Source organism: Pituophis catenifer, unplaced genomic scaffold (assembly GCF_029215685.1).
Source record: "Pituophis catenifer annectens isolate HBS135680 unplaced genomic scaffold, rPitCat1.0.hap2 SCAF_3, whole genome shotgun sequence".
Lineage (NCBI taxonomy): Eukaryota > Metazoa > Chordata > Lepidosauria > Squamata > Colubridae > Pituophis > Pituophis catenifer.
In genome coordinates this window covers 210537073-210560627 of record NW_027256883.1, presented here as the reverse complement: position 1 = coordinate 210560627, position 23555 = coordinate 210537073, and the positions used below count along the sequence as shown (strand labels likewise).

Genomic DNA, 23555 nt, shown 5'->3' with positions numbered 1-23555 from the left:
TTTCTCCTGGTAGCCAATGTGTAAGAACCTGCCAACGTTGGCTACCTCGTGTCTAGTTCTTGAATAGTTGGTCACGTGGTTTTCTCAGTACCTGTCAATTTTCGTGTCTCTGGAACGGATTACCAACAAGTACCGAGGAACCACTGTACATTGGAGATGGGTGGACAATGTGACCTACAACGATGGGGAGATTTTTGGCCTAATTAATATTCAAGTTGGCTTTCTCACAGAGCTTCCACATCAGAGCTAAGTACCAGCTATCTTCTCTTTCCCTTGAAGAGCTCCCTGCTTCTTCTCAAACTGAGGTGAGGGAACCCTACCTAGAATAAACTGTGAACGGAAAGCATTCGAGATGCAGGAAACCTGAACGTACTTTTTATAACATCTGAACTTTTCTTAATTCCATTAACATTGGCCTAACCTCAGTTTCCACTCCAACCATCTGAGATCGTTGTGTCTACAAGAACACCATGGAAATAATTCTTAATAAACATGGAAGGAATTTAAAAAAACAAACTAAACACAAATCCGTGAGGGAGAGATCAAATCGTCCAGGAGATGTGGAGCTTTGGCCTGGTTTCTTCTGCCACGTGGCCCCAGAGGTCTAACCTCCCAATCCGTTGCTGGTTGGTTGCTCCGTTCTGCATTCTCCATCTCTAGGCTGGGGGCTAATCCAGATTCTGTAATGGAAGTAGAAGCCTGAGTCCTTGATGGCGGCTGGCATAGGCCCTTTTCTGAGGGAAGAAAAACCGGGCAGGAAGTTGTGGAGTGACCTTTCCAACGACTGGACTATTGTCTGTGATCAGAACTCAGCTGGGTTATGTCTTCAGTCTATTTTGTTCTGTAAGCTCATGTGGGAGTTGTTTTTTTTTAAAGAAGAAGAGGGGGGGGGGGAAACCAGTAACACCTGTTTGTAGGAAAGGAAATCCTTCACTTGGTGTCTCTTATCAATGGTACAGAAGGGCTTAAGACTCCGAAGATGACCGAGAGACACTCTGGATCAGAGCTTTGTATATGGCAGAGTTCAGGAAACGGGGGTAGGAGTCTCTGTGCATAAGCGTGTAAATCTGTAGCTGCGCATCGTCGAAGGTGTGCGAGGAGGGCTCCTGCATCTTGCGGTTGATGCCCTCACGGACACGGGAGTCCAAGCTGACCTGAGAAAAAGGGAGGATGGGCAAAACACAAGAAGGAAGATGATTTCGGTGGACTGTCAATCAAGGGAGAGTCAGTTGGGTCTAGAGGTTAGGGTTAAGAAGCCAGGAGATGGTGAATTCTAGTTCAGCCTTAGACATGGAAGCTGGCTGGGTGACTTTGGACCAATCACCAGGAGACTGGGAGTTCTAATCCTGCCATAGACATGAAAGCTGGCTGGGTGATTTTGGACCAATCACCAGGAAACTGGGAGTTCTAGTCCCACCTTAGGCATGAAAGCTGGCTGGGAGATTTTGGACCAATCACCAGGAGACTGGGCGTTCTAGTCCCGCCTTAGGCATGAAAGCTGGCTGGGTGATTTTGGACCAATCACCAGGAGACCGGGCGTTCTAGTCCCGCCTTAGGCATGAAAGCTGGCTGGGTGACTTTGAACCAATCACCAGGAGACTGGGAGTTCTACTCCCACCTTAGGCTTAAAAGCTGGCTGGGTGGCTTTAGGCCATTCCCTCTTTTTCAGCCCATCACAACTCCTAAGGTAGTTGTTGTGTTAAAAATAGAGGAAGAAATTTGTCAAGAATTTTCTGCTTGGTCCTAGGTTAGATCTCTATTTAATGACCTTCCACCTATAAGTTCTTGTTCTGCCCTCAGGTGCTTTGGAGAATTAAGTCTATCCCCTCTTCTTTATAATAGCCACTCAAATATTGTATGACAGCTATCATGTCACCCCTAATTCTTCCCTTCATGTCCAGTTCCCTCAATTGTTCATCATACAATTTGTTTCTGGATCCTTTATCATTCTTGCTGCTCTTCTCTGCACTCTTTCTAGAGTCTCAACATCTTTTCTCTATTACAGAGACCAGAACTGGAGGCAGTATTTATCTCGCTGTTGATGCAGCCTAGGACTGCATTGGCTCTTTGAGATAAACAGATTTAGCCTTATGGTGACCGAAAATGTGTACCCACTAAATTAATAAGTGATTGTACGATCAAACGTGAAGGAATTTACACTGTGTGCACAATTATTAGGCAGTTGTATTTTTGAGGATTAATTTTTATTATTGAACAACTACAGTGCTCTCGGTCAATCCAAAATATTAATAAACCCCAAACCTGAATATTTAAGAAAGTAAAAGCGAGGTTTTGGCTTCCTTAATCTACGTGCGCCCAATGATTGGGCAACTATTAGTGTGCAGAATTATTATGCAACTAAATGAAAATGTTCCCATCTCACTCGTTTATTTTCATCTGTTTAAAGTGAGGATAATAAACAAACAACTAAAAATTTACAGATAAACATTTCTGACATTTCAAAAAAAGCCATCCCTGTTGACTATTTGCAACAAAACGTTTTGATGGTTCTGGGATCACGCCCCAATATTTTAGCAATTTCAAGGGTGCTGCATCCCTCTGAAAGACGTTTTACAATGTTTGACTTTTCAGAGTCAGTTAAATCTCTTTTTTTTTGGCCCATTTTGCCTGAGGAAAAGAAGCTGCCTGATAATTATGCACACCTTGATAAAGGGTGTTGATTTCCTTAGGCCACACCCTTCCTCATTACACAAACACACATCAACTGATCTGTTTATATCCACTACGCATTCCACTTTGGGAAAAACAGAATAACAGAGTTGGAAGGGACCTTGGAGGTCTTCTAGTCCAACCCCCTGCTTAGGCAGGAAACACTACACCACTTCAGACAAATGGGTATCTAATTTCTTCTTAAAAACTTCCAGTGTTGGAGCATTCACAACTTCTGGAGGCAAGTTGTTCCACTGGTTAATTGTTCTCACTGTCAGGAAATTTCTCCTTAGTTCTAAGTTGCTTCTCTCCTTGATTAGTTTCCACCCATTGCTTCTTGTTCTGCCCTCAGGTGCTTTGGAAAATAACTCGACTTCCTCTTCTTTGTGGCAGCCCCTGAGATACTGGAACACTGCTATCATGTCACCCTCGTCCTTCTTTTCATTTATACAGTTTATACAGCTTGGAGGTGGAAAATATGCATAAAAATTATGATATGGTCAAAATACTCACTTGCCTAATAATTGCACACACAATAAGTCTTCAGGTAGAATGAGAAAACATTGGAAAAGTTTCTGGACTGCTAAGGTAAGAGAAAAAGAGCCCAGGCACTATCATTTACCAATTGAATGAAAACTGGAATCTGAATTTGGTTATCTGAAACATTTTGGGGTGCTGGAATAAAATAGGAAAAGATATACCTCCTTGGGAGAAAGGATGGAGATGTAATCTTCATAGATCATCCGTGCTTTCTCGTCGATGGCACGCTTGTTGCATTCGCTTTTGAGCTCCTCGCAAGCTAACCAAAAGAGCATATTTTCCTCGCTGTATTCAGTCCGTAAGAATTCCCGAAACACGTTCCTGCCAGCTGGGTTTTTCATCAACTTGTCAAACGACTGAGACCAGACCTTAATTTCTTCGGTGGTGGGTTTGGTGCTGAAGGCACAGGAGCCGCGATCCAGCAGAAACAAAGCAAGGTAGAGTGAGTCACAGTGGGAAAAAAGAGGAAGAGGAGGAGAAGGAAATGTGTTATTGGAATGAGATCTTGGTAATTCTTGCACACCTTCTAAAGCAGTGTTTCTCAGCCTTGGCAACTTTTAAGTCCTGCGGACTTCAACTCAACCAGTTGAAGTCAACTTCAACAGGTGAAGTCATCTCATCTCATCCCATCTCAACTCAACCAGTTCAACTCAACAGTTAAAGTCAGTTTCAACTACTGAAGATCACACAACTCAATTCAACTCAACCAGTTCAATTCAACAACACAACTCAACCAGTTCAAGTCAACAATTGAAGTCAGCTTCAACAATTCAAGACCATACAACTCAATTCAACTCAACAGATGATCCCATCCGTTTGGTTTTAATTTGAAATTGGTTTTAACTGGGTTGTTTTAAATTGTGGGCCGAAATTATTTAATTACCTTTTAAACTGTTTTTTAAATTTTGTATGCTCTGTTTTATCTCGGCTGTTCACCGCCCTGAGTCCTGCTGGAGAAGGGCGGTATAAAAATCAAATCAAATCAATAAATAAATAAACGAGTTCAAGTCAACAGTTGAAGTCAGCTTTAACAACTGAAGACCACACAACCCAACTCAACCAGTTCAATTCAACAACACAACTCAACCAATTCAACTCAATAGTTGAAGTCAACTTCAACAACTGAAGATCACACAACTCAACTAGTTCAATTCAACAACACAACTCAACTCGACCAGTTCATCTCAACAGTTGAAGTCAACTAACCCACAATTCACCACCACTGTCAAGCTTGCAAGTAGTAAGTCCCCAGAATGAGTAATCCAAGGCAGTCATATTCAATCAAAGTCCGTCTATTAGGAACATATGAACAGTTCAACAACACAACTCACCTCATCTCACCCAGTTGATTTCAACAGTTAAAGTCAACTTTCATAATTGAAGCTCACATGTCTTAAAGCTGACAAGGTTGTGAAGCAGCGCTCTAGAGCTTTCACGCTCCTTTACTGGAGGCTTTCAAAAACAACTTACAGGTAGTCCTCAATTTACAGCTATTCATTTAGCGACCACTCGAAGCTACAATGGCACTGTAAAAAGTAGTTTACGGTTGGTCCTCACCCAATCATCACAGTATCCCCACAGTCATATGATCAAAATTCAAATGCTGAGCAACCAGCCTGTAATTCATAGTGACTGCAGAGTCTTAGGGTCATGTGATCACCATTTGTGATCTTCCCAGCTGGTTTCTGACAAGCAAAGTCAATGGGGAAGCCAGATTCACTTACAGCAGTGGCCAAAATTGTGAAAACCTTTTGGGAAAAGTGTATTTTCTAAAACTAGCTAACAACACCACTTTTTTGGGGAGTAGTACCATAAAATTATATATGAATGGGAAGATCATTTAATCAAGGATGCAATGCAATAGCTTTTATGAAGGATTTGCTATTAGAATAACAGGTACAGGATAAGAAGAAAAGTGAAACACGTAGACAAAATGAGATAGACAAAAATTATCACCGTAGAAAAAAATGAGATATACAAAAATGATCACCATGTCAGTTAATAGTTAGTTGGGTAACCTTTAGCATGAATGACTGCCTTACAACGTCTTCCCATGGAGTGAACCAAGTCTTTGAGTTCTGCAGCTGCTATCATGTGAAACCAAAATTGAAGGACTGCTTCTATTAACTGGGTTTTATTGCTGGGCCGCTTCTGACTAACAAGTTTCTTTAGTCGGTTCCATAGATTTTCAATTGGGTTAAGAACGTCTGGGCTATTTCCAGGCCATTCCAGCAGTGGAATAGGAATATCTTGAAACTCCAAAAAAAAAAAAAAAGTGGTGGCCAATGAAACCTCAAAAATAGACTTTTCCCCAAAGGTTTCCACAATTTTGGCCACTGCTGTTAACAAATGCAGTGATTCGCTTAACAACTGTGGCAAGAAAGGTCACAGAATGGACCTTAGCAACAGGGTCCAACTTAGCAACAGGGTCAATTGTGGCTGGAAGTTAAAGACGACTGTATCTCCTTAGCTTTTAGTAATACAAGATTCACACCATACAATGAAATAAGGAAGAGAATATCACGAGTGGAAACCCACCCACCCACCCTGTTTCTCTCCTTTCCATGATGTCCTCCCAACCCTAAGCTATCTCTTCCCAAAAATTAGCACACCTTCCTTTTTTGGAGCGTGAATGAAAATTGATTAGATCAGGGGTGAAATGCTCCTGGTTCGGACCGGATCGCCCGATCCGGTAGCGATGGTGGCGGGTGGTTCGGAGAACCAGTAGCAAAACTCCCTGTGCCCCCCCCACCATGCCCAGCTGAGCTGCGCGATCACCAGAGGCTTTTTTTTACTTTTAAAAGCATTTTTTCTACAACCTCTTCTGCCGAAAAAAATGCTTTAAAAAAAAAAAAGCCTCTGATGATCGCGCAGCTCAGCTGGGATCGTCAGAGGCTTTTAAAAGCATTTTTTCTACAACCTCTTCAGCCGAAGAGATTGTAGAAACAATGCTTTTAAAAGGAAAAAAAGCCTTTGCCGATCAGGCAACTCAGCTGGGATCGTCAGAGCTTTTTAAAAGCCTATTTTTTACAGAAAATATGGCAGAAGGCAGAAGGTGGCAGAAGACGGTCTCGAAGGTACTCAGGCCCAATGCCATGGAGCGCTTTAAAGGTGGTAACCCAACACCTTGAATCGCACCCGGAAGACCACTGGGAGCCAGTGCAGCTCTCGCAGGAGGGGTGTCACGTGGGCACAACGAGTTGCACCCATAACCACCTGTGCGGCCGCATTCTGGACCAGTTGGAGCCTCCGGGTGCTTTTCAAGGGGAGCCCCACGTAGAGACCATTACAGTAGTCCAGCCGGGAGGTGACAAGGGCGTGAGTGACCATGCGCAAGGCGTCACGATCCAGAAAGGGCTGCAACTGGCGAATCAAGCGAACCTGATAGAAAACCCCCCTGGCCACGGCTGTCATATGTCAGATGCACGTCAAGTACTTTGAAGTTCCGTTGAGGTCAACGATGAAATTTAGAGTTGGTTTTGAAAGCTCAGCTCTTGGTTTAGGTCTCAAATGGATGATATATCCTTTCTTTATGAGACTGAATTCTCTTCTACAGCACTCCAAAGGAGTCCTTTGAGCAGAGAACAACAGAAAACGGCAATCCATCAAGGGGTCCAAAAACACGCTCCTTAAACAGTGCAGCTAAGTTCAACCTAATTGTTCTGGGTTTGTAGTCCCAATGGTGCTTTTTCTCAAGAGGCAACTGGACTTTCTGCTTTTTTCTTTGAAGACGTTTCACTTCTCCTCCGTGAAGCTTCTTCGGCTCTGATTGGATGGTGAGAAATGGAAGGATCCAGATCAGATCTGAAGAAGCTTTCTTGGATGAGAAGCGAAACGTCTTCAAAGAAAAAAAAAAACAGTTTGCCTCCTGAAAAAAGCACCTTTGGGACAACCTGGATGACTGAGTATCTCCGTAGACATTCTGGGTTTGCACAACACATTTCTGTTGTGACCTAGGCTTCCTGAGTCATTAAAACACACGAGTAGTTCCAAAAACCTCTTTTATTGCAACAGCTGTGAATTACGTTCATTCACAGCTGAGTCCCAATTAGTTGCAAAAAGTCTTTCGGGACAATCACCAACTTTTATCTCCCTTGACACTCTGCCAAAGACCTACTTGGCAAAGCCACAAAGAGTCAAGAATCAAACAGAGATGCCGACTGGGAACAGAATTAACAATGTTGCTTTCCTGCAAAGGGCCCATGTGTCTTTGCTCCTCTTTTAAGCCTTAAGGGAGGGGCCAATCATCTCCAAGCCTTCCTCCCGAGTTGTCCCTTTAGTTTTAACTGTTCTTGCTTTCTGGCAGCTCTGCGCATGTGTGCACTAGGAACAGGCTCCTTCTGTTCCTCTGCCTCTCTGATGTCGACTCTGGAGGCTCCGGAGTCCGCGCTTAACTCCCAGACGCCCTGACTCCATCTCTGCCTCCGACGCAGAGCCCTCGTCCGAGCCTTCCCCAGACTCCAGGACTGGCCCATGTTCCTCCCCAGCCTCCTCACTGTCCGACTCCACTGCCAGTTCTGCAGGCTGCCGGCAGACCACAACAATTTCAACCCACCAAACAAGCTGAGTTCACACAGCACAAGAGGCCACCTTAAACCTCGAACCCTGAGTCAAACCAACCAAGCTTCTTGTTTAGTTGTACGCCGCCCCACAAAAAGACTCACAAAATCAAACCCCAGTAAAAGCTTAGCATGTCGTGCAAACCCCCATCTGGCCAAGATCTTCAACTGGCCTGGTTAGGATTGCAGTGTGAATGCAGCCCTGATCTGCAGCCAGATTCAAGCAGGTTTGTGCGAATGCCCATCGGCCAAGCAGAAAAAGAGTCTCACCAGGATTCACAGTTTGGAATGGTCTCCAATTTCGTTTCGCGAGATGCTCTCCAGGCCCTTTCTCGGTCTTCATTCCTATCGATAGAAAAAAAATAAATAAAGAGAGAGAGAGAGAGAGAATAAGATGAGAAACAAAACATCTTCAAAAGAAAAAAAACAGAAAGTCCAGTTGCCTCGTGAAAAAAGCATTTTTGGGACAACCATGACCTGGATGACTGAGAATCTCTACAGACTTTTCAGAGAAAATAAGAATTTTTGAAGAAGATCTGAATCAAACACCGTTGCTTTATCAATTACAGGTAGTCCTTGATTTACAACCTTTCACTTAGTGACTGTTCGAAGTTACAATGGCACCGAAACAAGTGACTTTTGCACACTTAAAAAACCATTGTAAAATTCCCAGGGTCAGGTGATCAAAAGTCAAGACACTTGGCCACTGATTCATATTTATGACAGCTGCGATCTTCATGACAAACCAAGTCAACGGAGAAAGCCGGATTCACTTAACAACCGGGTTACTAACTTTATAACTGTAGCGATTCACTTATCAACGGTGGCAAGAAAGGTCGTAACATTGGACGAAACTCGCTGAACCACTGTCGTGCTTAGCAATTGAAGTTGTGGACTCCATTGTGGTCATAAGTTGAGGACTAACTGTATGGCTATATTTTAAAGCATTCAAGCAAGGCAGTTTGGTGTAGTGATTAAAGCCTCAAATTGGAAACCAGGAGACTGTGAGTTCTAGTCCGGCTTTAGGCTGGTTGCTGGCTGGGGAATTCTGGGAGTTGAAGTCCCAAACATCTTCAAAGTTGCCAAGTTTGAAAAACACTGGCCTAAGCGAAGGATTTCTCAAGCAATTGCGGACCTCAGGAAAGAGAAAACAATGTTGTCACTGGCACTTCAATTTTCTCGGGTTGATTAATAGCAAGATCAACCACAAATGTTGAGTCTGTGCACATGTCATCCTTAGTGAAGTGTGCAAACCAGCGTCTGCATTTTCTGCGTCGGATGAGGAGAGCAAGCTCTCTCCTTCTGTCCTGGTCACTTTTTACAGAGGCGCATTTGAGAGTGTTTTAACAAAGTGCATCACTGTTTGGTTTGGGGGCAGCAGAGCCTCAGATAGAAAGTCCATACAGAGAGTGGTGAGGACAGCGGAGAAGATTATAGGAATTATAGGAAGTTCGCTTCCTGTCATTCAGATTACTGCTTATAATATATAAGAAACAGACTGCGAAGTGGGTGTGTGGTGGGGAGGTATATATACATCCGAACTAGATTGTGCTGTTTCTCCGTGTCATATAATATATGTGGGTACATGCATAATTTTGTATTTATTTATCTTGTCCTGTTTGTGTTTATATAAACAGGTGGAGACCCTTTGAGAGTTGTATGCAATGAAATTTCATTTTAATGTATGCCGATTAGTGTACATTCAAAGTGACAATAAATATTCTATTCTATTCTATTCTATTCTATTCTATTCTATTCTATTCTATTCTATTCTATTCTATTCTATTCTATTCTATTCTATTCTATTCTACTCTATTCTATTCTACTCTACTCTATTCTATTCTAGTTGCAGAACCAGTTGAAAATGAGAGCATCAAATTCAACGGAGGCCATAAGAAGTTGCTCAATTACCAAAGAGAAACCAAACCTACAGTCATAGCCTTGATTATACCCAGATCCCCAGATTGCTAATTGGACCGATGAAAACGAACTGCAAATAATTAATTGTCTACAAATGGAATCCGAATTAACAAGATGATGATGTGGCTCCTGGGTTTTCTGCCTGAATATTTGAGTCTGGTCTGGTTTGATTTGGCCAGTAGATGTCAGGTTACCCTCAATGTTTAGCCAGCCAGAAGAGGAATCAGAAGTTGAAAGTCTAGAGATAGGACGACATTTCCATTTGCATTGTCAAGTATAGGTAGCCCTCAACGTTTAATGATCATTCGAAGTTAGCAATACCGCTTTATAAAGCCTTATAAAGCTTATAAACTCCTACCCTCAAAACGATGCTCTAGAGCACTGCACACCAGAACAACTAGACACAAGGACAGGTTTTCCCCAACGCCATCACTCTGCTAAACAACTAATTCCCTCAACATTGTCAAACTATTTACTATGTCTTCACTACTATTAATCTTCTCAAAGGTCCCACCACCTATCTCCTTCCACTTATGACTGTATGATTTTAACTTTGTTGCTTGTATCCTTACGATTTATATTGATATGGTTTCCGGATTGTTTATTTGTACCCTATGACTATCATTAAGTGTTGTATCTTATGATTCTTGATGAATGTATCTTTTCTTTTATGTACACTGAGAGCCTATGCACCAAGACAAATTCCTTGTGTGTCCAATCACACTTGGCCAATAAAAAATTCTAATTCTTAGTAAGACCACACTTCGAATACTGAACTCAGTTTTGGTTGATGTAAAAAAGATGTGGAGACTCTGGAAAGGGTGCAGAGAAGAGCAACAAAGATGATTAGGGGAATGGTGGTTAAAACATATGAAGAACGGTTGCAGGAACTGGGTATGTCTAGTTTAATGAAGAGAAGGAGTAGGGGAGACTTGATAGCAGTCTTCCAATATCTCAGGGGCTGCCACAAAGAAGAGGGAGTCAAGCTATTCTCCAAAGCACCTGAAGGCAGGACAAGAAGCAATGGGTGGAAACTACTCAAGGAGAGAAGCAACTTAGAACAAAGGAGAAATTTCCTGACAGTTAAAACAATTAATCAGTGGAACAACTTGCCTCCAGAAGTTGTAAATGCTCCAACACTGGAAGTTTTTAAGAAGATGTTGGATAACCGTTTGTCTGAAGTGGTGTAGAGACCTCCAAGGTCCCTTCCAACTCTGTTTTTTCTTTATTAAAGCAGTATACTATTTTTCTCCTGGGCACCTAAGTGACGTGATATTTTTGGAAGGGTTGAGAATTCTTCAGGATAGATCCCTCACACACCCTGGTCATCTCTTGGTAGATTACCTGCCCTATATGGCTCAGGGCCAGGTTATCTTCGAGACTGCCTTGTGCCGCATAGCTCCCAGCGACCGGTAAGATCCCAGAGAGTTGGTCTCCTCTGGGTCCCGTCAGCTAAACAATGCCGGCTGGCGGGCCCGCGGGGGAGGGCCTTCTCTGTGGCTGCCCCAGCTCTCTGGAACCAGTTACCTCCTGAGGTCTGGACCATCCCCACCCTACTGGCCTTCCGAAAAGCGGTGAAGACCTGGCTTTTCCAGCAGGCCTGGGGCCGTTGATCTTGCTTTGCGATCCGACGAAATCTGGCCATGAATGGTGTCAATGGGTTTTAATGTTTTTAATGTTTTTAATTTTTAAGTGTTTTTATAGTGATTTTTTGAGTGTATTGTGAGCCGCCCTGGGTCTTCGGAGAGGGGCGGTATATAAATTGAATGAATGAATGAATGAATGAATGAATGAATGAATGAATGAATGAATAAATCTTTTAAAGTTTTTAAGAAGAGACAGCCACGTGTCTGAAATGGTATAGGATTTCCTGCTTGAGCAGGAGGTTGGACTACATAACCTCCAAGGTCCCTTCCAATTGCTATTCTGGAAAAAAAATAAAAATTATTACCGTTTTTCACACTTATGACCGTTGTAGCATCTCCAGAGTCACGTGATCAAAATTGAAAGGTCGTAAAATGGGGCAAAACTCGCTTAAAAACTGTCTTTACCTTGACTATTATAGATTTAAGAGACACTGCAATGCCTGAACTGGATGATTCCTGTAACCAGGATGAACACCAATAAAGGAGAATATTTGTAGCTCAGGGTTGACATGAGGGGTCCTTGGTGCTCTCTGAGCTTGCTTGTTTTCTTGCAGACGTTTCATGACCCAACTAGGTAACATCATCAGTGCTAGTAAGGAGTGGGGTTTGCTCTCAGTTTATATTCTGGTAACTTGTGGGTGGGAGCGGTCTTAAAAGATTCTTTGGTTGGGCTATTTGCTGATGGCTCCTTTGGCAATTTCTCGATTGGGGTATTGTTTGCTTGATTGTTGGTCTGACATTAACCTTGACGATGTTACCTAGTTAGGTCATGAAACGTCTGTTTTCCTTTACACCAGGGTAAGATCATCTCTGGCCTTGTCCGTTTTGGCAACTTAAGAGCTCCGGCCATTTATGGTTGCTGGGGATTCCATTCTAGCATTCCTCTGCTGCGGAAAAAAAATCCTCGCTATTTATGAGTATTGAGTCTTAAAAGCCAGGGACGGATTAAATGCACACTGAGCTAGGAAATGAGGGCATTTCTTAGAAAAACCCTCGGACAAATTAGCCAGTAGGGAATAACTCTTAAATTTAAAACACTTAAGACCCGGGAGCACGCAGAGAACGGGACGCGTTTCGCAGAGTGCAAATAGGAGACGCCATCTGTGCGCGACATTGTTTAGAATCACTCTGAGAAATGCTCCAAGCGAATAAACGCCCCTTAAGCCCAAGGTAGATGACAGAGGAGAATAGAGGGACAAGTTATAATAGAGGAACAGAACTGAGCTTTTATTTATGGCCAGCCTTGGGCCGAAGCTAAACTAAGAGCCATTCAGAGGTGGTATTCAGCCGGTTCAGGTGAAGGGATAGTGGCGACCTGCGGGTGGGAGTGCAATCCCGTCCTATATCACTGTGTTGTTTGACGCTGCGTGCAAGTGTGGATGGCGTGTGCGAGCGAATTGCCATGTTGTTTGAAGTTGCACGTATGTGGACGGTGTGAGCGAGCAAATTGCCGTGTTTTGTGACGCTGCACACATGCTCACATTTCCGGTGTTGGACGAACCGGTTGTAACAGTATGTGACTCCCATTTCTGGAGCCGTTCCTTGCAGCTTGTATTTTGTGCTATGCACATCAGGTGTGCAATGCTCCCGGTTCAGACCGGATCACCTGAACCGGTAGCGATGGGGACGGGTGGTTCGGAGAACCGGTAGCAAAAATCCCTGCCGCCCCCCCCCCCCCCGATGCCCAGCTGAGCCACGCAATCATCAGAGGCGCTTTTTTTTTTTTAAAGCATTTTTTCTACAACCTCTTCGGCAGAAAAAATGCTTTTAAAAGTAAAAAAAAAAAGCTTCTGATGATCGCGCAACTCAGATGGGATCGTCAGAGGCTTTTAAAAGCATTTTTTCGACAACCTCTTCGGCCGATATGGATAGTTAGATAGCGATGGATAGAGATAGATGGATAGATAAATAAATAGATAAGATAGATAGATAGATAGATAGATAGATAGATAGATAGAGAGATAGGAAAATAGAGATAGAGATGGACAGAGATAGATATAGATAAATAGATAGAAATGGATAGAGATGGATGGATAGATAAATAGATAAGATACATAGATAGATAGATAGATAGATAGATAGATAGATAGATAGATAGATAGAAATGGATGGATAGATAGATAGAAAAATAGAGATAGATAGATAGATAAGATAGATAGATAGACAGACAGACAGAAAAATAGAGATAGAGATGGACAGAGATAGATATAGATAAATAGATAGAAATGGATAGAGATGGATGGATAAATAGATAAGATAGATAGATAGATAGATATAGAGATAGATAGAAATGGATGGATAGATAGAAAAATAGAGATAGAGATAGATAGATAAATAGATAGATAGATAGATAGGAAAATAGAGATAGAGATGGACAGAGATAGATAGAAATGGATAGAGATGGATGGATAGATAAATAGATAAGATACATAGATAGATAGATAGATAGATAGAAATGGATGGATAGATAGATAGAAAAATAGAGATAGATAGATAGATAGATAGATAGATAAATAGATTAGATAGATAGATAGATAGATAGATAGATAGATAGATAGACAGACAGACAGAAAAATAGAGATAGAGATGGACAGAGATAGATATAGATAAATAGATAGAAATGGATAGAGATGGATGGATAGATAAATAGATAGATAGATAGATAGACAGATAGATAGATAGAGATTCTGGCCATCAGAATCACATCGTAAGTACCCCCAGAGAGGGTTCACTAAGTGACCGTTATAAGCCGAGGACTACTTGCAAAGCCCGCAGAGCCCTGGTGGAGTTGTAAAGCCGTGCACGTGGGCACGTCTCCAACTATAGAAGAGCAGGCCAGATGCTAGGAAACAGCAGAAACCCCTCCCCCCCGCCACAACCGCCACCTGCGGGAGGCACCTACCAGGAGCAGCTGCAACAGCAGCACCAGCACAAGCAGCAGGGGTTGCCCCGTCGGTGGTTGCTGGCCCTCCGCAGTGCAGCCGGAGAAGTCTCATGCTGGGACATTGGAAGGGGTCTGTCCGGGTACGGCGGCTCTGGGTACTGCAAAGGAGAGGAGCCAAACAGAGAGGGTGAGGAACACGGCGTCTCTGGCTAGGAAACTCCTCGGGAGGCCCTGCACAGAACATTCAATCCTTCCTTCCTTCCTCACTCACTCACCGATTCATTCCCTCGCTCATTGACTGATGGATGGATTCATTCATTCAACCAGAGGTGGGTTTCAGCAGGTTCGGACCTGTTCTGGCGAACCGGTTGCGGAAATTTTGAGTAGTTCGGAGAACCGGTAGTAAAAATTCTGACTGGCCCCGCCCCCATCTATTCTCTGCCTCCCGAGTCCCAGCTGACCGGGAGGAAATGGGAGATTTTGCAGTAACCTTCCCCTGGAATGGGGAGGGAATGGAGATTTTACAGTATCCTTCCCCTGCCACGCCCACCAAGCCATGCCACGCCCACCAAGCCACACCCACAGAACCGGTAGTAAAAAATTTTGAAACCCACCACTGCATTCAACCCATCAATAGATGTTGAGCCGTGGTGGCGCAGTGCTTACAATGCGGTATTGCAGGCTGACTCTGCCCACAGTTGGGAGTTCGATTCTGACCGGCTCAAGGTTAGACTCAGCCTTCCAGTAACAAGCCTGCATTGTTCCTATTATGGCAGTGAATTCAATACTAAACCGGTGACTTGTTAAGAATAAAATAGTTATAAAATATAAGGTCCGCTTTGTCAGAGTTTGTTGTGCAAAAATCAAATCCGGAAAGCACACACTGCCTGATTGATGCAGCAGGATTCATTAACTTCTTTATATACATAATAAAACATGAAGTACATTTACAATACCAATAGCAGATTCTTCCAATGTAGCAGTTACAAGCAAAACACATGGCAGGAGAGAACAGTTAGTTTAATTTCAACAGAGCAGGCTAGTTTCAGTTCCTCTGCACAGACTCAGAAGCTGCAGACTAAGACATGCCCTGGCTCCAATCTGTCTCAGCTCCCAAACAGCCCTCATTGGCTGACTTAGTTGCTATGCCTATGCATTGGGTGACACCTTGTTACCACGTCTTCCCAATCATGAATATTCTGACACATTTTTTTTCTTTTCCTTCTTCATTTGTATTTTTAATTTGTACTTTTCATTTTCTTTTAAAAAAATATTTTAAAAACTGTCTTGCTAATTGTGCATAACTAACCACCTAAGTACAGGTAGTCCTCGACTTACAATCATTCGTTTAGCGACCACTTACAGCAGCACTGAAAAACACGACCATTGCAACATCCCCATGATCAAAATTCAGATGCTTGGCAACTGACTTGAACTTATGACGGTTACAGTGTCCCTGGGTCACATGATCACCATCTGTAACCTTCCCAGCCAGCTTCCCGCAAACAAAATCAAAGGGAGAAGCCAGATTCACGGAATGACCGCATGATTCGTTTAATGACTGCAGTGATTCGCTTAAGAACCGTGGCAAAAAATTATCTTAAACCGAGCTGAAAGTCACTTAACAACTGCCTTGCTTAGCAATGGAAATTTTGGGGTCAATTGTGGCCGTTAAGTCGAGGACTAACTGTAACTAGAGTCTTTTCTTGGGTCAATGTGAGTTGATGTCCTACAACCCCCTCCCTCCCCCTGGGTCCATGAACTGGTCCCAGTCTGTGGCCTGTTGGAACTGGGTCATGCAGCGGGCGAGTGAAGCTTCTTTTACATAAATAAACCAGGAGACTGTGAGTTCTAGTCCTGCCTTATGTATGAAAGCCAATTGGGTGACTTTGGGCCAATCACCAGGAGACTGTGAGTTCTAGTCCCGCCTTAGGCATGAAAGCTGGCTGGGTGACTTTGCACCAATCACCAGGAGACGGTGAGTTCTAGTCCCGCCTTAGGCACGAAAGTCAATTGGGTGACTTTGGACCAATCATAGGAGATCTGAGTTCTAGTCCTGCCTTAGGTATGAAAGCCAATTGGGTGACTTTGGACCAATCACTAGGAGACCTTCTAGTCCCGCCTTAGGCATGAAAGCCAATTGGGTGACTTTGGTCAATCACCAGGAGATTGTGAGTTCGAGTTCTTCCTTAGGCATGAAAGCTGGCTAGGTGACTTTGCACCAATCAGCAGGAGACGGTGAGTTCTAGTCCCGCCTTAAGCACGAAAGTCAATTGGGTGACTTTGGACCAATCACTAGGAGACCTGAGTTCTAGTCCTGCCTTAGGCATGAAAGTCAATTGGGTGACTTTGGGCCAATCACCAGGAGACTGTGAGTTCTAGTTCTGCCTTAGGCATGAAAGCTAGGTTGCATGTGTGAAACCATTCCCCTCCTCCCTTCACCCCCTACTGCCACTGGGCTATGGGGCCAGAAAGGTTGGGCACCACTGCCCTACAAAGGGACCATTTGAAACGCTAACCTGGTTTTGTGACTGACCGGAGTTCAGATCAGCAACTTACCTGCTTCCCCACTTCGCAAACGGTCGGCATGGGAAGCCCTCTTCAGCCCTTCTGGCCCACGCTGGGTACTTATTCTGAGCCCAAAGGCCAGCCAGACGTCCCCGTGGCCCCTGCCCGGCCTAGGGGAACTGCAGCTTAGGGAACAGCCCCTGCAGAAAGCAAAAAATATTGTGGTGGTTACAAGGAAAACTCCCTGTGCTGGTTTTCCAAGCCTCCATATCCAAATTAAGCCTCGCATTAGAAAATTAGAATAAATTGGAAGGGACCTTGGAGGTCTTCTGGTCCAACCCCCTGCTTAGGCAGGAAACCCTACACCACTTCAGACAAATGGCTTCCAATCTCTTCTTAAAAACTTCCAATGTTGGAGCATTTACAACTTCTGGTGGCAAGTCGTTCCACTGACTAATTGTTCTCACTATCAGGAAATTTCTCCTTAGTTCTAGGTTGCTTCTCTCCTTGGTTAGTTTCCATCCATTGCTTCTTGTCCTGCCCTCAGGTGCTTTGGAGAATAGCTTGACTCAGGGGTGGGTTCTAAATTTTTTTACTACCGGTTCTGTGGGCGTGGCTTATTTTGTGGGCGTGGCTTGGAGGTCATGTGACTAGGTGGGCGTGGCTAGCTGGTCAGAGTCATTTCTGGAAGGTCCTCGCACTTACGACCAGTCCTCGCACTTACGACCTGACTCATTTGTTTGCTTTTAACACTGATCAGCTGTAGGGTGGTCCTTTGAAGCCCCAAGTTTAAACAGTTTTTTTCCCTCTAGTCATCAGCTGGGACTCAGGAGGCAGCAATAGATTGGGGGTGGGACCAAATAAAAGGTAGGAATAACGTGGGGTGGGGGGTCGGGGGGAGGGCAGGGGTGGAGAACCAGTTTGGTGATGTCATATCGTCACCGCTACCGGCTCGGCCGAACTGGACCGAACCGGGAGGAACCCACCACTGGCTTGACTCCCTCTTCTTTGTGGCAGCCTCTGAGATATTGGAAGACTGCTATCATGTCTCCCCTAGTCCTTCTTTTCATCAAACTAGACCAATGATGGAGAACCTTTTAGACACTGAGTGCCAACCTGCGTATGCACGTATGCCCAAACTGAAAGGCGCTTGTGCGTGTGCATGAATATGCACAGATGTGCGCATGCGTGGACATGCGCGCATGCGCAGCAGAGACCCGAAGACCAGCTGACTGGCAGGAGGCCGGGCATCCCAACAGTGGCAGCGCGGCAAGAGGTAACATCTTTTTCTTTCGTGAGCTTCTGTTTCGTCGTTTGCAGTGAAACAGTAGCTCACGAAAGAAACGCCACGGAGATCTGACCGGGGCGATGGCGCGTGTGCCAGCAGAGAAGGCTCTGCATGCCACCTCTGGCACACATGCCATCACGGAGCTAGACATACTCAATTCCAGCAACCGTTCTTCATATGTTTTAGCCTCCAGTCCCCTAATCATCTTTGTTGCTCTTCTCTGCACTTTTTTTACTGTCTCAATATCTTTTTTACATTGTGGCGACCAAAAATCAATTCACTGTATTTTAAAGCAGGGATTCCTCAACCGACAGTTTGTGAACTAGCACCATGCCACGGCATGCCAGAAACCGGGCCACGCAAACAAGCAAAGCCCCATCCACGGGATGCAGGTAGCATGCAAAACCACGCTCCCTTCTGCCTGCTGCAGGCTATATATGTCTTCATAGCTGCTGTGTTATATACAGCGGCTGGTCCTCTCAGAGCTGGTGAGACTGTTCTTTGTAGCTCCTTGATTAAGGAAAGCCAGCTGTATAGAAAGAGAGAGCAAACCCAACTCCCTTCTGGCTACTGATGACGTTACCTAGTTGGGTCATGAAATGTCTGCAAGGAAAACAACCAAGCTCAGGGAGCACAAAGCAGGGGTGAAATTCGCCCGAACTGTTGCGAACCAGTAGCAGCGGAGGGTGGTTTGGAGAACTGGTAGTAGCGGAGGGTGGTTCGGAGAACTGGTAGCAGCGGAGGGTGGTTCGGAGAACCGGTAGCAGCGGAGCGTGCTTCAGAGAACCGGTAGCAGCGGAGGGTGGTTCGGAGAACTGGTAGCGGCGGTGGCGCGAGGCTCCGCCCTCCCGCCCGGACATCGTTACGTCCTGCTTTTAACCAGGAAGTAACCTGTTTTTGACCCTCTGCGCATGCACAGAGTCCAAAATCGCACATGACACGCAAATGCACGCACTTCCGAACCGTTAGGGAAGGTAAGTAGATTTCACCCCTGGCACAAAGGACCCCACTCGCTTCACTCAACACTTCCTGAGTCCTTAACAACGTTTAGACAAGTGGAGACCACCCCTCTTACACCACCAAAGCTGCAAGGTTCAAATCTGAGCATCCACAGACGATCTGCCCAGATTTCATGTACTCTCTAACATCCCCAGAGTTCAATGAGGCCTCCAGAAACCGTCAAAAAAGTCTCCCTAAAAATTTAATCCTTGATGACATTACCTAGTGGGATAATGAAACATCTACAAGAAAACCACCCAAATTAAGAGAGCACCAAGGATCCCTAATTTAAGCATAATTGGAACATCAATCCGTTCCATTTAGCTATTGACTGTCTTCTTAAATTTTGTCAAAGGAGATATTTTCAGCTGCCAATGCAGCTGTGAAGATCGAACTTTAAGTCCTAATACTTTTTAATGTTGCATTGTAGTACTCTGTGTTCTGCACCTTCCCTTTCCTGCAAGATTCGAACACAGAGGCAAGAAATGACACGTTCAGCGGTGACGCTGAAGGATCCCAGGCTGCTATCCTTCCTGTTCCTTCCGTCCTTTGTCAAGGACAGAGGAAGTTATGGAAAGAGAAGACACCTGATTATCGTGTTCATTTCCTGAGACTGCCGCAATCAGGAACGATTCACCCAAAGATTAGAAAATTTGATTGTAAAATAGTTCAGCAAGGACCACAATGGAGAAGTGATGCTGAAGAAGTTGCCACAAAGAAGAAGGAACCAACCTATTCTCCAAAAGCACCGGAAGGCAAGACGAGAAGGGATGGATGGAAACTAATCAAGGAGAGAAGCAACCTAGAACTAAGGAGGAATTTCCTGACAGTGAGAACAATTAACCAGTGGAACAACTTGCCTCCAGGAGTTGTGGATGTTTTTAAGAAGAGATTAGACAACCATTTGTCTGAAATGGTATAGGGTAGGGATGGCTAACCTTTTTGCCGTTGCGTGCCAAAAGCGGGGTGAGCGGGGGAGAGCATGTCTGCGTGCCGACACCCATAATCCAATGCCCCCCCTGCGCCCTGCCCTTCCGCGCATGTGCGCACGATCTCCTCCCGCTCCTCCTGCTTTTGGCATGCAATGGCACGGTGAGCCTGGCAGGCCCGTTTTTTGCTCTCCCCAGGCTCCAGAGGCTTTCTAGGAGCCTGGGGAGGGCAAAAACGACCCAGAGGCTGAAAACGGACCATTTCCCGACTTCCGGTGGGACCAGAAGGCCCAAAAATCAGCTGGCCGGCGTGCGCATGTGCACTGTGTCAGGTTTCGATGTCGTCTCAAATAAATTGCATTTCCAAACAAATAGTCTTTGATGAAATCTTTCATTTATTAAGCACGACAATCTGTCCCCGATTATGTCGTAGCCAACAGTGACTTCCTGACCCCAAACCTTCCCTTTCCGTTCCCCAATTCTCTGCGTCTCATTGGCCATCTTCCAAATTACTCTCCCCATATCTACTACTTCAGCTCCCAGGAATGTCCCCACTCCCAACCCATCTCCTAGGGGATATTATCTTCAGGGAAAATAAGTAGGTGAGAAGTCAAGCGTCCTCTTGCCAGCTGCCCCCTCTTCTCCTTATGTCAGCACTGGAACGAATGTAGTTTGAAGTGCTGACACACTGGAGCTGAGCTAGAGCAATGCTTGTGGGTCCACAGATACGGCTCTGCGTGCCACCCGTGGCACTTGTGCCATAGGTTTCCCATCATAGGTATAGGGTCCCTTGCTTGAGCAGGGGGTTGGACAAGAAGACCTCCAAGGTCCCTTCCAACTCTGTTATTTTATTAAACTGGAATGGCAGATCTTTGGCCTCTTTAGGCAAAGGATGATTGACTCTGGAGTAGAACATCTTCAGATCAATGTTTCTCAACCGTGGCAACTTTAAGATGGGTGGACTTCAACTCCCAGAATCCTCCCACCAGTAAAGCTGGCTGAGGAATTCTGGGAGTTGAAGCCCACCCATCTTAAAGTTGCCAAGGTTAAGAAACATTGATCTAAACCAGGGCTGTCAAACTCCATTTCACTGAGGGCCGCATCAGGGTTGTGTTTGACCTCGGAAGGTCGGGGTGGGTGGGCCGTGGCCAGGGAATGGGCATGGCCATGGTGGGCGTGACACAGGACTTGTGTCGGGGCAGGGGTGAAATGCTACTGGTTCGGGCCAGTTCGGCCGGACCGGTAGTAAAAAATGATTTAAAAAAGTAAAAAAAAAGGTTCTGACGATCAAGTGTGACAATCAGCTGTGCCGCATGATCTTTGGAACCTTTTTTTTTTTTGCTTTTTTAAAGCATTTTTTTGGGCGAATAGGTAGTAAATGGTTAAAAAAGTAAAAAAAAAAGTTGGTCACGCCCACCCAGTCACATGACCCCAACCAAGCGACGCCCACCAAGCCACACCCACAGAACTGGTAGGGGGAAAAAATGAATTTCGCCACTGTGTCGGGGGCACATGTGGTGGCCAAGTCCTAAGGCAGGACTTCCCTGAGACCCTCCCTCCCTCTCATTATAATCTTCTTCCTTCTTTTTCCTTCTCTCTTCGTTCTAATTTCTTCTTGCTTCCCCTTTTTTCTTTTTCCTTCCTTGCTCTCTTCCCATCTTCCTTCCTTTTCTTCTTTTTCCTTCCCTCTTCATTCACCTTTCTTTTTCCTTCCCCTCTTGCCTTCTTTTCCCTTCCTTGCTATCTTCCCATATTCCCTTCTTTTTCTTTGTCTTTCCCTTTCTCCTTTCCTGTCCCTTCTTGCATGCTCAAATGCAAAAGAGGAAACATTTCTCTTTTTGTTTTTAATTTATTTTGATAGCCGCTCGCCCGGTTTTCAGCCTGGATGGCCTCCTGCAGCCCTCTGCCAGCGAAAATGGAGCCCAGAGGGCCCTGTGTGCGCCTCTCCCAACTCCATTTTCGTTGGCAGGAGCACTGCAGGCTGGTCCTTTACTGTTTCCAGGCAGGCCCCTTGGACCAGATCTAAGCACCCCGCATGGCTCGCGGGCCTGGACACCCCTGATTTAATAGGTAGTCCTCGACTTACAATCATTTGTTTAGCATGTGTTGCAAGTTACACCACCACTGAAAAAGTCACTTACAACCAGTCCTCACATTTACGACCATGGCAGCATCCCCATGGTCACACACGACCAAAATTGGGCAGTACGTTATTTATCTCGGTTGCAGCATCCTGCAGTAGGGTGATCTCAATTTGCGACCATCCCAGCCGGCTTCTAACAAGCAAAGCTAAAGGAGGAAGCCAGATTCGCTTAGTGACCGCACGATTCCCCTAACAACGGCAGCGATTCGCTTAACAACCGTGGCCAAAAAGGTCGTAAAATTGGGTAAAACAACTGAACCACTGTCTCATTTAGTAAAATCTTGGGCTCAACTGCGCTCCTAAGTCAAGGGCTAGTGTTATTTCTTTTGCCTGTTTCAAACATAATAAATACAATCTGACATTTAATAAAATATAATTCCACTGCAGCCAGGAAGAAAAACAGATGGGTTTTGCATCAGCCGTTGCTCAATTTTATTCAACGGGTTCCATTCAGCCATTTTGGGAACGGTTCCCAGATCTTGAGGTAGCAAAGCTAGCCAAGTAAAGAGGTCAGTGTGGCTCTACGCTCAAAAACAGGTTGCTTGGAATCTTTTTGGCTTTTCAAAACGATGAATACGAGGGCAACAACAATAAGAAAATCCAAAGGAAGTTTTTTCAAAAGAAAAAACAAGAAAAACCAGTTGCCTCTTGAAAAAAAGCACCTTTGGGACAACCTGGATGACTGAGAATCTCTACAGACTTTTAGCTATACAATTTGGGATCAACACCCTTTGAATGGTGCGAGAGTAGGAATGGATTTTCTGAGGAAAAATTGCAAACTACAGGAACCAGGAGCACCACTCAGGTCACCCTGAGGACACAGATAAACCTCCAAGTGGCCTCAACGACTCTCTAAAAGGATGCAAATGACCAACTGACTGCAAGGAGTAGCAATCCTTCCATTTCTCCCATCATTCAGTCAGAGCTGAAGAAGCTTCTTGGATAAGAAGCGAAATGTCTTCAAAGAAAAAAACCAGAAAGTGCAGTTGACTCATGAAAAAGCACCTTTGGGACAACCATGACCTGGATGACTGAGAATCTCTACAGACTTTTAACAATAAGAAAGTTTCTTTAACATCCCAGAGCAGATTTCAACTCTCTGAGGTTTCCTAATAGTCTTTCATGCATATATATATAGTCTCTGCCAGCAAAATGCTGGTTTGATGTCTGATAAAGCCTAGAAACTAGTGAATGGGATTTCACTGAACTATGGCTGTATAAAGATCTTGATTTACGTCGGAAAAAACCTGGCTGAGAGAAAAATACATACATATTTTTGAGCACATGCGCTAAAATAAGCCTCCCCCCGAAAATAAGCCCTCCCCGAAAATACTGAAACATAGTTGGAAATCAGGTAAGATGGTAAGAGGAACCCCATCTTGTTCCACACACCCCAAAATAATAGGACTTCCCCAAAATTAAGGCCAAGCGCTTATTTCAGGGTTCAAAAAATATAAGACAGGGTCTTA

At 44.6% G+C, this 23555-nt stretch overlaps 1 protein-coding gene across 1 annotated transcript in view; it reads right to left on the bottom strand.

Moving 5' to 3' along the window:
• Window positions 1-392: 392 nt before the first annotated feature.
• Window positions 393-23555, bottom strand: part of RGS19 (regulator of G protein signaling 19) — a 46400-nt gene continuing 23237 nt past the window's right edge. Inside the window, exons 2-6 of the mRNA XM_070940152.1 lie at window positions 16779-16927; window positions 14238-14377; window positions 8040-8114; window positions 3372-3606; window positions 393-1154 (exon numbers count right to left, since the gene is read on the bottom strand). Of these exons, the coding sequence (XP_070796253.1) occupies window positions 966-1154; window positions 3372-3606; window positions 8040-8114; window positions 14238-14377; window positions 16779-16808 (669 nt within the window). The 5' untranslated portion in view covers window positions 16809-16927 and the 3' untranslated portion in view covers window positions 393-965. The remainder of the gene's footprint in view (window positions 1155-3371; window positions 3607-8039; window positions 8115-14237; window positions 14378-16778; window positions 16928-23555) is intronic.